The sequence below is a fragment of the Garra rufa genome, chromosome 3, assembly GCF_049309525.1.
Source record: "Garra rufa chromosome 3, GarRuf1.0, whole genome shotgun sequence".
Taxonomy (NCBI): Eukaryota; Metazoa; Chordata; class Actinopteri; order Cypriniformes; family Cyprinidae; genus Garra; species Garra rufa.
The window spans coordinates 33,508,412-33,524,574 of NC_133363.1; the positions used below are offsets into that span (position 1 = coordinate 33,508,412).

Consider the following 16,163-nt stretch of genomic DNA (forward strand, 5'->3'; position numbering starts at 1 on the left):
CACAATCCTGTTACAGCAAAATATCCTCCACTTTAAATTGACACCCAAGACTTAACATTTATATCCTTTCTTCAGCACTGCTGAACTATAGGAAATATGATTTTGAGTAGCAACCTACACAGTGCAGCAATTTTTACATTTTAGATGTTAAAATGTTATTTACAGGTTTAAATGAACAAGCCGGCAGTTGTTATAGATAAAAACACTACACAAATTAGTCTACATTACAACTAGTTACAAATACTGCTGATATAATCCATGATCTGATCACACACTTCGACAGATTTTTGTATACACTACCAGTCAAAAGTTTTTGGGAAGTCTCTTCTGCTCACCAAGCCTGTATTTATTTGAGCCAAAGTACAGCAAAAGCAGTAAAATTGTGAAATATTTTTACTATTTAAAATAACTGTTTTCTATTTGAATATATTTTACAATGTAATTTATTCCTGAATTTTTAGCATCATTAATCTAGTCATGTGATCCTTTAGAAATCATTCTAATATTCTGATTTGCTGCTCAAAAAACATTTATTATTATGTATGTTGTAAACAGCTGAGTAGAATTTGTTCAGGTTTCTTTGATGAACAGAAAGTTCAGAACAAAAGCTTTTTATTTCAGATAAATGCTGATCTTTGGAACTTTCTATTAATCAAAGAATCCTGAAAAATGTTTTAAATATTAATGATAAATTAAAAAAAAGTTTCTTAAACAGCAAATCAGCATATTAAAATGATTTTTGAAGGATCATGTGACCATAAAGACTGGAGTAATGATGGTAAAAATATAGCGTTGAGCACAGGAATAAATTACATTTTAAAATATATTCAAATAGAAAGCAGTTATGTTAAATAGTAGAAATATTTCACAATATTACTGCTATTAGTGTATTTTAATTAAATGCATGCTTGGTGAGCAGAAGAGACTCTTACTAAAAATCTTACTGTCCAAAAGCTTCTGACCGGTAGTGTAGGTGTACAAAGGGTAAATCTAAATTAATTTTAATCAAAGAAAAAATGGACTGTAATTTTACCAAGTATCAGTCTGGTTTAGTGTGTGTGCATTTTGTCCTGTCCTCCAACAATGAAAAAACAAAACCTCATTAAATGGACACAATACCCTTTATTATTGTTGTTCATTTTACTTCACTCACACAATAAATAAAGTTCATACAGAATTTTAACAGGATGAAAAATGGTCTCAAATGTGCTTATTATCCAAGGAACCACAAGATATCCTGCAAGATGACTTAAGGTTACAGATCCATGTTGACCTAGCAAAACAGCCAAATGAAGTGAAGCAAATATCTGAGTCCAAAGAGTAACAGTGGGGCAGATTAACAAAAACAGGACCAGAAGCCCTCTCTCAACATAAGTTTGATCTACTTAGTGACCTGATGAATGGCATGTGCAAGGTATCCCACATTTCCAGAAGTCACACCGGCAACGCTGATACGGCCATCTTTAGTCATGTAAACAGAAAACTCCTTTGTCAGACGTTCCACCTGAAACACAACAGCATCTACTGTTAGAGTGTGTACCAGTATACAACATTTAATTATACATTTGCATAAATATTCAAATTTTTGAGTATGAAAACAGTTGTACCTGCTCAGGTTTGAGTCCAGTGAAGCAGAACATGCCGATTTGGTCAATCACGTGTTGCCAGTTGTGAGTAGATCCCTCCTTCTTCAGATTATCGACTAGCATTTCTCTCATTTTAATGATACGGTCGGCCATACCCTTCACCTCCTCCAGCCTACAGAAATACATTTGTCAAAAAACACTTGAAGTTTTATCAAAGTAAGTTCTTAATGAGTATGCAAGCAAGTCTCACCATGTAGACCGTAGCTCTGGTGTGTTGAGGATCGTAGAGGCAATGCGTGCTCCATTCATGGGTGGGTTGGAGTAAATGGGGCGAATCAGGATCTTCAGCTGAGACTCCACCCTCTTTGCCTCCTCAGCATCAGCGCACACCACTGTGAACCCTCCAACTCGCTCACCTACAACAAACACAGTATTATGGTTGTATGTAATGTGTAATATTTAATAGTTAAAAAGTCTCAATCAATATTTCTTAGTTTTTTACTATTCCATGACATAGGTGATACTTTCATTAAAATTCCATTTTAAAGGGATAGTTCACTCAAAAATGAAAATGTGATCTTTATCTGCATCCAAGATGTAGGTGACTTTGTTTCTTCAGCAGAACACAAACAAAGATTTTTAACGAAAACCGGTGCAGTCTGCCAGCCAAATAATGTAAGTGGATGGGCACCAAACCTTTAAAAGTAAAAAAAAAAAAAAACATGCACAGACAAATCCAAATTACACCCTGCGGCTCGTGACGATACATTGATGTCCTCGGACATTAAACGATCGGTTTTTGTGAAAAACTGAACAGTATTTATAGCATGTTTTACCTTTGATACACAGCCACGTCCATCTGTCATGAGCACGAGTTTAGCATCAGGCATGTTACATGTGAATGCGTTCTAGTATATGCAAACACCGGAAGCGATCTGTCATGTGTATACAACACTCATTGTTTCCACAGTGCACAGAGATTGTGGGCATAGTGGCTATTCAAAATGGTAATTACTCGCGCTTATCCTGATTGTTCAAACCGATTTAAAGCTAAAAGATTATGTTTGCTTGTGCAAACTCACCCGGGACTTTTCAACGATCTACCCTTATGGCATTTGCTATACTATACACGTGTAACGAGCTGGATGAAAAGCTCATGCTCAGGACAGATGGACGTGGCTGTGTATCAAAGGTAAAAAATGATATAAATACTGTTCAGTTTCTCACAAAAACCGATCGTTTCATGTCTTAAGACATCATTGTATCGTCACGAGCCGCAGGGTGTAATTTGGATTTGTCTGTGCATGTTTTTTTACTTTTAAAGGTCTGGTGCCCATCCACTGCCATTATTTGGCTGGCAGACTGCACCGGTTTTCGTTAAAAATTTTAGTTTGTGTTCTGCTGAAGAAACAAAGTCACCTACATCTTGGATGCCCTGGGGGTAAGCAGATAAACATCACATTTACATTTTTGGGTAAACTATCCCTTTAAGATTCAATACAAAAGAAAACATTTTTAACTGCAATATTTCACAAAATTACTGATTTCTTTCAAAACATTAAAATATCTTATCAACTCCAAACTTCTGAATGGTAGTGTATGTAAGTTATGTATTGTTCATTTACTTATTTTCTTTGAACATTGTGTTATTTCCCTGTGTTATGTTTTGTTTCCTTTTTGCTATTAGAACAGGCTGTGTCTGTCAAGAACAGATGATTTTCTGACCTCTGGCATGCATTTAAAGGATAACTATTGCCAAAATGCAACCTGGGCTGTTTTTTTTACTGTAAACGAGACAAATTTATATCTAAAAGCATAATTACTACAAACGAGCCGTTTTTGAGATTGACCGTGATTTCGTTTTGTGGTCAGTGGCCGGTGAATGGGAATACTAGGGTCATACATTTGAGCGCATCAAAATCGATATTTTTACAACACTAAGAAGGCTCGACACGCCATGAAACTTTGCTCGAAGTATCGCCTGGGTCTCTACACATGAACTGGAGCATTGAGAACATTGTTTGTGTACACAGAGTTTACTAAAAAGAAAGGTTTTGAACAACTCACTTTCACTGTTTGAGTTTCCGCTCGCGGCCGTCTTGCCAGTCAAGAGGTGTCGATCTCCGAATTTATGCTTTTAGATATATGTTTGTCTCGTTTACAGTAAAAAAAAAAAACAGCCCAGGTTGCATTTTGGCAATAGTTATCCTTTAAGGGACACACTGTGCTACAAAGAGTTACATGATGCTAATAATTTGTTACAAAGAGACAAAAACTGGCCTCATCAGATGGTGACCAAAAGAATTAAAGAGGACTACTTTAAAGGTCATACGTACAATTCAAAATGTGAAATCTTACATTAGATGTGAAGGTTTTTTTTGCAATTTACTCACATACATCAAGATCCAATCTGTGCAGGATATTGGTAGATAAGAAAAAAAAGGAAATGGTTTACAGTGTACATTGCCTCGCAAAAGTATTCATTTTTTTTAGCCTTAATGAAAGCCTAGTCCAGAGCATTCAGAATCTCATACTGGGCAAAAGGTCCACCTTCCGACAGGGCAATGACGCTAAACACACAGCAAAAGTGTACGGTGGCCGAGAGAGGCCAACGCGCTGCAAACAAGAAAACACATGCAAACAGAAAAAACGACAACAAATTAAGAAAACATCTTCATCAGTTTGACAACACAGGCGCTGCAAATCCTCGCAACGCAAACACAAATACGGAAACGCGCTGCAAATTCTCACAACACAACCAAACTCAGAAACGCGCTGCGAACACACGGAGGCGCTGCGAACACACGAACGCGCTGCATATAGAACGGTCCACAACGGAAATGTTTCAGGGGGACCTCAAAAAGTGACGAACTCATCTGGGACCTGATTATTTATATCACTATTTTACCTGATTATTTATATCACTATCACCTTTAAGTGATACTATACTATCACTAAAAGGCGATAGTTCACCGATAACACCTCTGCTCTGACCAACAGCCACTGAAAAAATAATCAGGTCCCAGATGGGTTCGTCACTTTTTGAGGTCCCCCTGAAACATTTCCGTTGTGGACCGTTCTATATGCAGCGCGTTCGTTAGTTTGCAGCGCCTCCGTGTGTTCGCAGCGCGTTTCTGAGTTTGGTTGTGTTGTGAGAATTTGCAGCGCGTTTCCGTATTTGTGTTTGCGTTGCGAGGATTTGCAGCGCCTGTGTTGTCAAACTGATGAAGATGTTTTCTTAATTTGTTGTCGTTTTTTCTGTTTGCATGTGTTTTCTTGTTTGCAGCGCGTTGGCCTCTCTCGGCCACCGTAAAAGTGGCTTATAGAAATCTCTGTGAATGTGCTTCAGTGTCCCATCCAGAGCCTGGGCTTAAACCTGATCAAACACTTCTAGAGAAACCTTAAAATGTCTGCCAGACCCCATCCAAGCTGACAGAGCTTGAGAGGTGAAGAGGTGAGGCAAAGAACGGCAGATAATTCCTAAATGTTGATGTGCAAATGTTGCTGCATCATACCCAAGAACAGAATTAGGGGTATGAATACTTATTTCAGTTTTTTTTATTTTTAATAAATGTATTTTTGTGACCATTTTTTTGCTTTGTCATTATTGTGCATGGAGTATAGATTAATTTGGGGCAAAAAGTAATTTAAAACAGTTTAACATAGGGCAGCAACATAAAACATGAAAAAAAAAAAAAATAATGAAGGGATATGAATATTTTCGCAAGACACTGTAAATGCAGCCTCCTATACACAATATACTCACCATAGAGACCCATGTTCTTCGCAAAGGACTGAGACAGGAGGACATTGTGGCCCTGCTCAATGAAGTATCTCACAGCCCAGGCATCGCGATCAATATCTCCACTAGCAAAGCCCTGGTAGGCCATGTCGAAGAACACTAGAAGTTTCCTCTTCTGCAGAGAGAACAAATTTGTGAGGCAACATCAGGCCAACAGTCTGAAACTTATCATACAAGGGATTAAAACGAACATTTTTGATGTGTTTTTAAAATAACACCTATGTGAAATGAAGGCGAAGGAATAAAAGATTTATTAAAAAAAAAAAAAAAAAAAAAAAAAATCACAACAACAGACAAACGCACCTTGATGAGAGCCGAGAGCTCCTTCCACTGCTCTTGTCGTGGGTCGACACCAGTGGGGTTGTGAGCACAAGCATGGAGCATGATTACACTATTCTCTGGAATTTTCTGTACATAAAGAAAAGATGCTAAACATTCAGTGCATCCCAGACAGACTATAGATGAGTGTCACATGTTTCTTCAATAATTATTCTAATGTGCTGATTTGGTGTTCAAGAAACATTTCTTATCACTTCAACACTGAAAATAGTTGTAATGCTTAATATTTTTGTGGAAACTGTGATACATTTTTTTCATTCTTTAATGAATACAAAAGAACTGCATTTATATAAAACTAAATTTGTAATGTTACAGAAGTCTTTACTGACTTATAAAACTGTATAGGGAAGTGTGCTGTGATGTTGGCTTACCGAGATGTCATCGAGTGCTCCAGTAAAGTCAAAGCCGCAGGTGGCAGGATCATAGTAACGGTACGCTTTCAGCTGCATACCAGCATCGCGGAAAATAGGAGTGTGATTTCCCCAGGATGGCTTTGGCAAGTATACATCCCTTGCCACTGTGTGGAAGCGTGACTAATGGGGAAAAGTTGACAAAGTTGACTTATAAATGCTGGTGTTTGCTCCTTTTAAAGACCAAGAAAAGTAGTAAGGACATTGTTAAAATAGTCCACGTGACATTAGTGGTTCAACTGTAATTTTACAAAGCTACGAGAATACATGGACTATTTTAAAGATGTCCTTACAAGTGTGGGGGAAAAGCTCATTTTAAAAGTAATGCATTACAATATTGTGTTACTCCCTAAAATAGTAACTAATTATGTTACTTTTGATGGAACATTACTTGTGCATTACTTTTAAAATCTGTGCAGTTCACGAATTTCATCAAAAATATCTTAATTTGTGTTACAAAGATGAATGATGGTCTTACATGTTACATGTACAATGACATGAGGATAGGTTATTAATGACAGAATTTTCATTTTTGGGTGAACTATCCTTTCAAGATATTCTAAGATACTACTGGACAAGGCAAAGAAAACTGTATTATTTTCAAGGTGGAGACGATAAAACAGCTGCTGGATGAAGGAATGAACAGAATGAATGAAATACACACCAGGAAGTTGCCTCCAATCCTCAGAGAACCAGTGCCTGAGATTGTCTGGACAGTGATGCTCTAAAAGAGACAGAAAAAAACAAATCATTAACTGTTAGACTAAATAAACACTAACATCAAAACAGATCAAATGTGTAAAAGTTAATACAACAAAGAAAGACAATGGATATTAGAGAGACATACTCACCCTCTTGCTTTTGAGAACCTCACTGTCTGGCCCCAGTGCGAGCTCAGCACAAGCCTTACTAAAGTCACCCAGACCCCCAATGGGCAGATATTCTTTATCCATCATCTTAGAGGCAATCAGAGCCTCAGCCTAAAACAACATGCTTCATTAAAAAATAAATACTCACTACATTTTTACTGAATAAAACATTTACACAAAATGTTCACAACGACTTCTCCACAGTCACAAAGCTGAGGGTCAGGAATATAATTGGAGGATTATGCTTAAACAGAGACAGCCTCTCAAATCACTCAACTCAGGGTGACTTTGCAAAAATGGAGAAAAGCAAAAGCACATGTTAAAAAGGACACACCACCCCCCAAATTTTGCCAATACCATTGGAGCAGACTAACCCTAATACAAAAACATCTGAAAACTATTGGTAAATCACTGACAAGCCCCCTTAAAATAAACCATCTTACACAGAGCACCACTGTGGTTTTATTCCTCCCCCCCATATTAACTCATATTAAAAACTCATATTAAAACTCTCCTGCACAGGCTCAAATGTGTGGCAGCACAGAAAAGGTACATACCTTGCGGACACAGCTGAGAACATATGGCTTGCCACTGTCGTCCCTGTATGCCCCCACACCCAGGTTCATTTTCTTAGGGTTTGTGTCCCGTTTGAAGGCCTCAGTCACCCCCAGGATGGGATCAGGGGGTCCCATCTGCACCTCAGTCCACCATGAGCTAATAATAAAAAAAATAAAATAAAAAAAAAGCACATTAGACCATAAAAAAACAAACAAGAAATTAGATCAAGTATTATACTATTGTATTTATGTTATTAAACCATTCAGCCTTGCTTGAAAATATACTATTCATACAGTGCCCAGAAAATAATCAAGTATAGTAAATCAGGTAAAAAAAAAAAAAAATCACAATGTCGACTTGAAATGAATTATAGTTCTTTACAGTTTTTCTTTCTTATCGTTTATTCCATTAAATCCTTTATTTAATTCCCTTACAGGAGACTATTACTACAGTATAAATCTATCAAAGCATAAAAAATGGGTTTGTTCTACATCAGTGTTTAAGACATGGTTATGGTCTTGCAATAACATTCACATTAATGGCTACATTTCAAAGTACAAGTGTGTTTCTACTCTTGACAAACAAGTACAATTAATTAATTACCTAACAAAACTCACTAACAAAAAGTACTGATGCCATTCATGATATTATAAGTATGCTCTTCTATATTGTTGTATGTTTAGTAAAGTATGCATTTGCTGTGAACAGCCCTGTGGAGTCAAAGGTCAGTTCTGGAATCAAGTTGCAAAACCCCCTATTGCATAGCTTGTGTGTCACTGTGGTTATGTAGTTATTTAGTCTACGCCTTGGTGTTTTTTAATACAACACTTTGACTTAGTAGCTGACATTGCTTAGTAGCTTTGTTTGTTGCATAAAATACAGACGCTAGAGGACAAGTGAAAACATAAACTGTACAAAAGCTCAGTTTATATGAGCAAGCAGCAGTGGTGACTGAGTAATTTAATCTCAGTGTTAAATAACGGAAGTGGGCCTTGTGACCCTATAACCCTCGTGCATTAACTATCAAATACGTAGAGAAGAGGGCTTTAGTTGTGGCGTAAGAGGCTGTGCTACTTTAGGAAAACTTCTAATGTACTAAATAAAGGTTACTGATCTTCTCTTCATCATCAGCTCTGCTTTGCCCTCCAAACGTGGTGCAAAAGGACACATACTACCATGATTTCTTGACGGAAGAACCCGGAAGCAGCAGAGCCAACCAGAAAGCTTAACCTGCTTGTTTTACCCAATGAGCGCACAGGAAACCTGTACGTACGGTCTCCTAGTAAGATCAAAAAGGACGCTATAGCGTTCATATGTGAGTGATTTATTCAGTTTACAAGATACTATCCGTTAGTAGAGAATATCGGACAGCTCCTACCAAGAATGCGGAATACAAAAAGCAATGGTTAATTTTTTGGCTCATGCTAGATGAAGGTCAGAGGATGCTGAATGATTCTCACGGTCGTAATGTAACAGTGCATATCTCTCTCTATCTGGTCCATTTGATGCTAGAAATAGTCTTGGAGATGATAATAAAGGCAGATATCTGCCTACACCCACATTGTCTAATATCATGAGCTGCAGTGTATCATTTCACAGCATGAGCTCCATGTGAACGGATGTGACTGTATGTGCGTGCGTGATCGTGAGCACAAATCTGATGGCGTGAAATGTAACCAAGAATTTATTAATTCAAATTATTCGGATAGACTAAATTTTCCATTCCGCATGTATTAAACTTTAATTTAAAGTAATTCAGCCTTCTACAATGTAACATACTGGTCATAGAATACTAAATACAGATTATTTTTTAGGTTCCCTTACCTGGCTCGGATGGGTAGGGTAGCCAAAGACGGTGTCAAACTCCCAACAGAGGATATGAACTTAGACGTTTTGAGGAGAGCCATTGCTGCTGCTGCTGTCGGCTGAAGCACAGAGTGGGAACGGGCAATCGGGCACGCGGCTGTCAGCGAGCAAGAGTGCGCGTTCATGAAGAAAAATGCCGAGTGACAGCTCCATCTAGAGGAAGGTAGATGATGAATACAGAATTATGATTTAAAACCGAGATTTGACTTGGTTTTTGATTCTGATTTACTGAAGGGTTTACTGTAGGGTGTTTTACCCATATAATACCAATTAATAGTTATTACTACTAATAGGGATTTGGAAAAATGGGCACTGATGTATTTCACACACAGTTATCAGTATAAAGCTTTTAATTAGTGCAGACTGCGTAGATTTCAAGTGTGCATTTTTTGGGATATACTAAGCAGAGACCAACAGGCATCACTACAGTTTCCATTAAAACCAGTACTATTTCTATTATCACCAGTAAAACCATTACAAATTCTGTGATGGTTTATATTGTGAATGGTTTATATTTTTTCAGCAGGGTGTATTTTCTATCCCTTTGCCCCAACACAAACTCTAAACCTACAACTCACACAAAACTTTTTGCGTTTTTAGATTCAAAAGTCAGTCAAAATTGATAAATAGTATATCCTTGTAGAGAGACATTTGGTCTCCACTATTCAAACTGAACAATTACACCTAATTAGCTTCTATTAAATCATTGTTTTTTTTTAACATTAACATCTCTTCTGCTCACCAAGCCTGAATTTATTTGATCCAAAATACAGCAAAAGGAATAATATTGTGAAATATTTTTAATATTTAAAATAATGGTTTTCTAATTGAATATATTTTTAATTGTAATTTATTCCTATGATCAAACCAACATTTTCAGCAAATAATCCTAATATGCTGATTTGCTGTTCAAAAAACTTTTGTATTATTTTTATTATCAATATTTAAAACAGTTGACTACATTTTTTTCACGATTCTTTGATGAATATAGAGATCCAAAGATCAGAATTTATCTAAAATACAAAGCAACATTTTACTTTTCCATTTAAAAGCGTGGAATGCTTTAAATTGATCATTACATTATGATAAAAACAATGTTACAAAATATTTCTATTTCAGATAAATTCTGTTAAAGAAACCTGAAAAATTCTACTCAGCTGTTTTCAACATAATAATAATAATAACAACAATAATAATAATAATGTTTTTGAGCAGCAAATCAGAATATTAGTATGATTTCTTAAGGATCATGTGACTGGAGTAATGATGCTAAAAATTCAGCTTTGAAATCACAGGAATAAATTACATTTTAAAATCACTTTTGAATACCATCACACAGAAAAATAGGGGTGTAAAATTTTACCTTTTGAGGTACAACAGCTTGCCACTGGAGCAGTACCCTTAATAGAACATCTTTGTACCTTTTTTTACCCCTATAGGGTACATATTAGTACCTTAGAGTAGTAATACACACCCTTTAGCTACTAATATGTTCTTATTAGGGGTAAAAAAGGTACAGAGATGTCCTTTTAAGGATACTGCTCCAGCAACAAGCTGTTGTACCTCAAAAGGTACATTTTAAACCCCCATTTATCTGTGAATGCATGGACCCTGTGTACTTTTCAGAGCGCCATAAGTCACGACGAATGCCCAAATAAATTAAACTCCAGATTGAATTCCACACTGCTGCTTCCTCAAATCTATTCCACTTAGCTCATTATGGCTCGGTTTCACAGACTGGGTTTAGACTAAACCAGGATTAGGCCATAGTTCAATTAGGACATTTAAGTAATTTTTATAAACATGCTTAGAAAAAAAACATTACTGGTGTGCATCTTGAGACAAAACAAAGGCACTGATATATTTTAAGATCAATCAGTGCAATTTTATTTCAGTTGAAACAGCTCAGATTTACATTTTAATCTAGGACTAGGCTTAAGCCTTGTCTGTGAAACCGGGGGTCAGAGTCCAAATTAAACCCCATTCTGTGTTTTCACTAATTTACTCGCACCTGCTGCACTCCCTAGCGGAGGTTGCGTTAAGCAAAAATTGTCCGTTACTTTACTCGGATTACACCGAGGGCGATCTATGGTAATTTGTAACTGTAAATTAACAGTTACAAATTACAATACCTGTAACTCTGTCCAGTTGGTGAGTGCGCTCAAGTGTGGCAGCAGAGCACGGGATCCAGAACAACGATTTTGCTATGCGTTGGATTCAAATAGAAAAGTTTAAATAGTAAAAACTATTTCAGAATTGTACTGTTTTTGCTATACTTTGGGTCAAATACATGCAGGCTTGATGAGCAGAAGAGACTTTTTAAAAAACGTAAATAAAAATCTTACTGTTCAAAAACTTGGTAGGCCAAGTGTCTATATTCTCCACGGACAGTGTTTTGCACGCAGGAAATAAATAAAAGGAAACCCCCGTTGACGTTGGACAGGTAATTGGGCGTGACGTCACACGATTAGCGGTGCCGCAAAAAGGTTGTCAACCTCAGGTGATGTTTAGGTCGAATTCCGCCCGCTGATTGTCTTAGACTATGGTGGCCTTTCAGGTGGCACTCGTCCGTACGAGGGGCTGAACATGAAGGCTACCAGCAGTCACAACTGTCTGAGACTCTGCGTACTGTCGTGTTTGTTTGTGCTGCACATATCTACGCGCGTGGCCGGAAACATGGCCTCCTCGTCACATTTTGGCGTCGCCAGTACAGAAGTTCGCCGAAATCGACACCCCAAACAGAGGAACTCTTATTTTAGACCTGTCCTAGAAAGCAAGACTGAAGATGAAGCTTTGCGACTCATGATAAGTCTATACAGGATAGCGGCGGATGCAGATGGACGACCAAAACAGCACAGGTTATTTGGGTCCAACACTGTTAGGCTCCTTCAAGCGTCCACCACTGAAAAGCACTTCTTCCCAACCTCAAGTGGTAAGGTACTCCGTTTTCTCTCATACACTTCTTTTACAAGTACATCTAGAGCACATTATGCTATAGAAGAGATGCTTGGAGTCCCTATCTGCACTCTTTAAAAGTCCTGTTGTTCTATGAAGTCCTGTTGTTCTACTTTAACATCTATGCAACATTTCATTGCACAAAGTACAGCAAAAACAGTAAAATTTAGAAATATTTTTACTAGTTGAAATGACAGATTTGTATTGAAATATATTTTAAAATGTAATTTATTCCTGTGATTTCAAAGCGGAATTTTTAATATCATTACTTCAGTCTCACGATCCTTCAGAAATCATTCTAATATTCTGGTTTGCTGCTTAAACATTTATTACTATTATTATGTTGAAAACGGCTGAGAAGAATATATTTCTATCAAAGAATCCTAAAATGTAGTCAACTGTTTTAAATGTTGATAATAATAATAAATGTTTCTTGAACAGCAAATCAACATACTAGAATGATTTCTGAAGCATCATGTAACACTGAAGATGGAGTACGGTTGAGGTCAAAAGTTTACACCCCACTTTTTAGAATCTGCAAAATGTTAATTATTTTACCAAAATAAGAGGGATCATACAAAATGCATGTTATTTTTTATTTTATTTAGTACTGACCTAAATAAGATATTTCATATTAAAAATGTTTACATATAGTCTACAAGAGAAAAATAGTTGAATCTACAAAAATGACCCTGTTTAAAAGTTAACATACACTTGATTCTTGAAGGATCCACACCGTTTTGTTGTTGTTGTTGTTCATGAGCCCCTTGTTGGTCCTTAACAGTTAAACTGCCTCCAGTTCTTCTTTGTTTCCCAGCATTTTTGTATATTTGAACCCTTTCCAACAATGACTATATGATTTTGGGGGTGAAAACTTTTTGAATTTGAAGATCGGGGGAAATTTTAACTTCTTTTGTCTTTGGGAAACATTTAACCATCTTCTGTAGCCTCTGAAGGGCAGTACTAAATGAAAAAATATGATATTTAAGCAAAATAAGAAAAGTTTACACATCTCCATTCTGTTCAAAAGTTTACACCCCGGCTCATAATGCATGTTTTTTCCTTCTGGAGCATCAATGAGCATTTGAACCTTCTGTACTAGTTGCATATGAGTCCCCTAGTTGTCCTCAAGTCTGAAAAGATGGATCTCAAAATCATACAGTTGTTGTTGAAAGGGTTGAAATACACAATACTGGAAAACCAAAGAATTTGTGGGACCTGTTATATTTTTCTGAAGAACAGTGGGCAGTTTAACTGTTCATTAAAAATTCACAGGTTATTTTGGGAGCCTAAAATGGTTCTTCTATGGCATTACGATGCCTTGTGCAGTGCACACCTTAAATTATTGAAAGAACTATTAGAAGTGTATTTTTAAGTGTATTACAGTTCATTATCTGATTATTTATTTTCTTTGTCTTTCTCCTATCTGTAAAACCTACTGGATTAGATCTTCAGTATACCTACACGGTGAAATATGAACTGAAAAACCTCTTGTTGGACAAATTGGTGAGGGCATCTTTTATGCACCTAAGGTCACCTGTGTCATCCCATCTTCCTTTTATTTGTGAGGCAAGAGTCACGTCTCTTCAAGATCTCCCCACGGGTGACCGTGTCATTATGGGTCCTCGAAGCCTGTGGACCGAATCCGATGTCACAAACCATGTGTCTGAGTCGAAAGATGGCCACGTATCCCTCTTTGCCCATTATCGATGCACACAACAAGAACATGCCAGGTCTGTTACACATCGAAAACACTTCCCACCTCAACACCATCTTCAAGCTCCAGTTTTGCTGCTCTTCTTAGAGGAGAACAAGCAGCCCGTGGAATGGGGGAAGTACTTCACGCCCCGTTCCCGCCCCAGGACCCGTCGTTCTAAGGAACCCGGGAGCATCGTCTCTGACATCCCTAACTACAAGCATAGGCCGAACAGTGTGGCCAAAAACCAGTGCAAGCTGCATTCCTACCGTGTGGCCTTTAAAGATTTGGGATGGGACCACTGGATCATTGCACCCCACAAGTACAATCCTCGTTACTGTATGGGAGACTGTCCTCGTATCCTGCATTACGGCTACAATTCACCCAACCACGCTATCATGCAGACGTTCATCAGCGAGCTTGGTGTGGCAGATATCCCGTTGCCCTCTTGTGTTCCTTATAAATACAAACCTGTCAGTGTGCTGATGATGGAGAGGAACGGAAACATAGTTTATAAAGAATATGAAGACATGATTGCAGACTCCTGCACCTGCAGATGACTTTGAGCTCTTAAGGAAAAGAACTGAATGGTCCTAAAGGATGATGTGAGTTTGTACCAGCACAGTTGGAGAGCAAAGTTGAAAGGAATGGCTGTGTTGGGTTTGTTTTGCCTGTTGTGCGAGACTTGAATTGTGGAGAGTGATCAATTCAGTCTCATTTTTCACAGTACCTGACTTTTTTTGGGGGATGTAGGTATGAATAAGTGGATTCTGATTGTTAAATGAATGAGCTACTATGATGTTATTTTTCTTTTCTATTTACTCTTTGTCGGTGTATGTTCTTTTGTTTGTCTAGTATTAATGTGACATCTTCATAATGTATTTATGGAGGGGAATGGAGTTGGCACTTTATTGAAGACACTGTACTGAAAAGTCTGTCTAAAGAAAATAGGAAAATGGAGAAGGAAAAAAAAGAATGAAGCATGAAAAGGCCTTGTCTATTGACTTCTAGGCTTTAGTGTTGTTGCTGTTTCTCTTGTGTCTGTTGCATTCTCTTTCTGAAAGCACAGATTTTGCCCATCTTTGACAAAGGGCAAGTGGAGAAAAGGAGCATATGCCAATTTTGCACTACCTCAAAGAAGACATCCAGTAAGTGTATGAAAGAGGCTTTCATAGATGTATTTCTTAGAGGAGAAATGAAAATCCATGCACCTGAATGAACATTTTAATGTCATGATGAAAGATAATGAAATAAAGTAGTTATTTTGTATAAAAAGAAAGCAAATTTACATACGCTTGTTGTTTGGTCGTTTGTCTTTCTTGTTGGTTCTGGTTAGATTTGGTCAGTAGAGGATGCTCTTTCCCAGCTGTGCTTCAGGTCTAGTCTGCAAGAATGCTGGTCTAAACTGGCTTCTTTGATGTTATAGAGCTGGTGTAAATGTGGGTGAAAGTTCATTCGGAACCTTATGCAAGAGTTCAGCCTCTATGCAATATCAGGACAAGTTGTTGATATACAAGGATGTTCAAAACATTCTTTCAGTACCAGTCCTAATGTTATAAACTGTAAAATTGTCTACCGGAAAAACAAATTTAAAAGAATTGGGAATACAGGAAAACATTTGCTCTATGGAATTCTTGACATGGAAGATGTACGGTTTGAATGCTATGGAGAGTGTACAGTACCTCATTAGAAAAGTTAGCCAATTCCATTCACGATGTTTCTAAATATCCCTCACTCACACACACACACAAAAAGTTCTTCAGCAGTTCAGTGGAGTGGTTGAGGTGCTATATAGCACCACTGCTGTACATGGAAGCCATTCTACAGAATTGGTCCAAATTCAGTCGCATTCTTTTTCAAGAATGTATGCAAATTGTATAAAATCCAAGGTACACATTTCTAGTAATTGTGCAATTAATTGTCATTTTGTAATTTCAGAAAGTTTTGTAATATTTGTCCTCTCCCCAAATTTGTCACTAACGAAACAGTAATATTGAAGGGTTTTGACCCATTAAGATTTTGCATGCATCGACATTGAAATATATATTTTTTTGTTATTTAATTTTTTTGTTGTTGAGGTAA

At 37.3% G+C, this 16,163-nt stretch overlaps 2 protein-coding genes across 2 annotated transcripts; one reads left to right on the forward strand and one right to left on the reverse strand.

The window, feature by feature from the left end:
- Nucleotides 1–1,102: 1,102 nt before the first annotated feature.
- Nucleotides 1,103–9,570, reverse strand: got2b (glutamic-oxaloacetic transaminase 2b, mitochondrial). The gene is made up of 10 exons (XM_073835972.1): nucleotides 9,389–9,570; nucleotides 7,564–7,720; nucleotides 6,989–7,117; nucleotides 6,802–6,861; nucleotides 6,099–6,260; nucleotides 5,692–5,796; nucleotides 5,353–5,503; nucleotides 1,837–2,002; nucleotides 1,608–1,758; nucleotides 1,103–1,504 (listed from the first exon to the last, which is right to left on the reverse strand). Exons 1-10 carry the CDS (start codon nucleotides 9,553–9,555, stop codon nucleotides 1,382–1,384), a joined length of 1,371 nt encoding a protein of 456 aa, XP_073692073.1. The 5' UTR covers nucleotides 9,556–9,570; the 3' UTR covers nucleotides 1,103–1,381.
- Nucleotides 9,571–12,016: 2,446 nt separating this feature from the next.
- On the forward strand, nucleotides 12,017–15,240 carry bmp15 (bone morphogenetic protein 15). Its single transcript, XM_073837454.1, has 2 exons — nucleotides 12,017–12,362; nucleotides 13,833–15,240. Exons 1-2 carry the CDS (start codon nucleotides 12,017–12,019, stop codon nucleotides 14,639–14,641), a joined length of 1,155 nt encoding a protein of 384 aa, XP_073693555.1. The 3' UTR covers nucleotides 14,642–15,240.
- The last annotated feature ends 923 nt before the right edge of the window (nucleotides 15,241–16,163 follow it).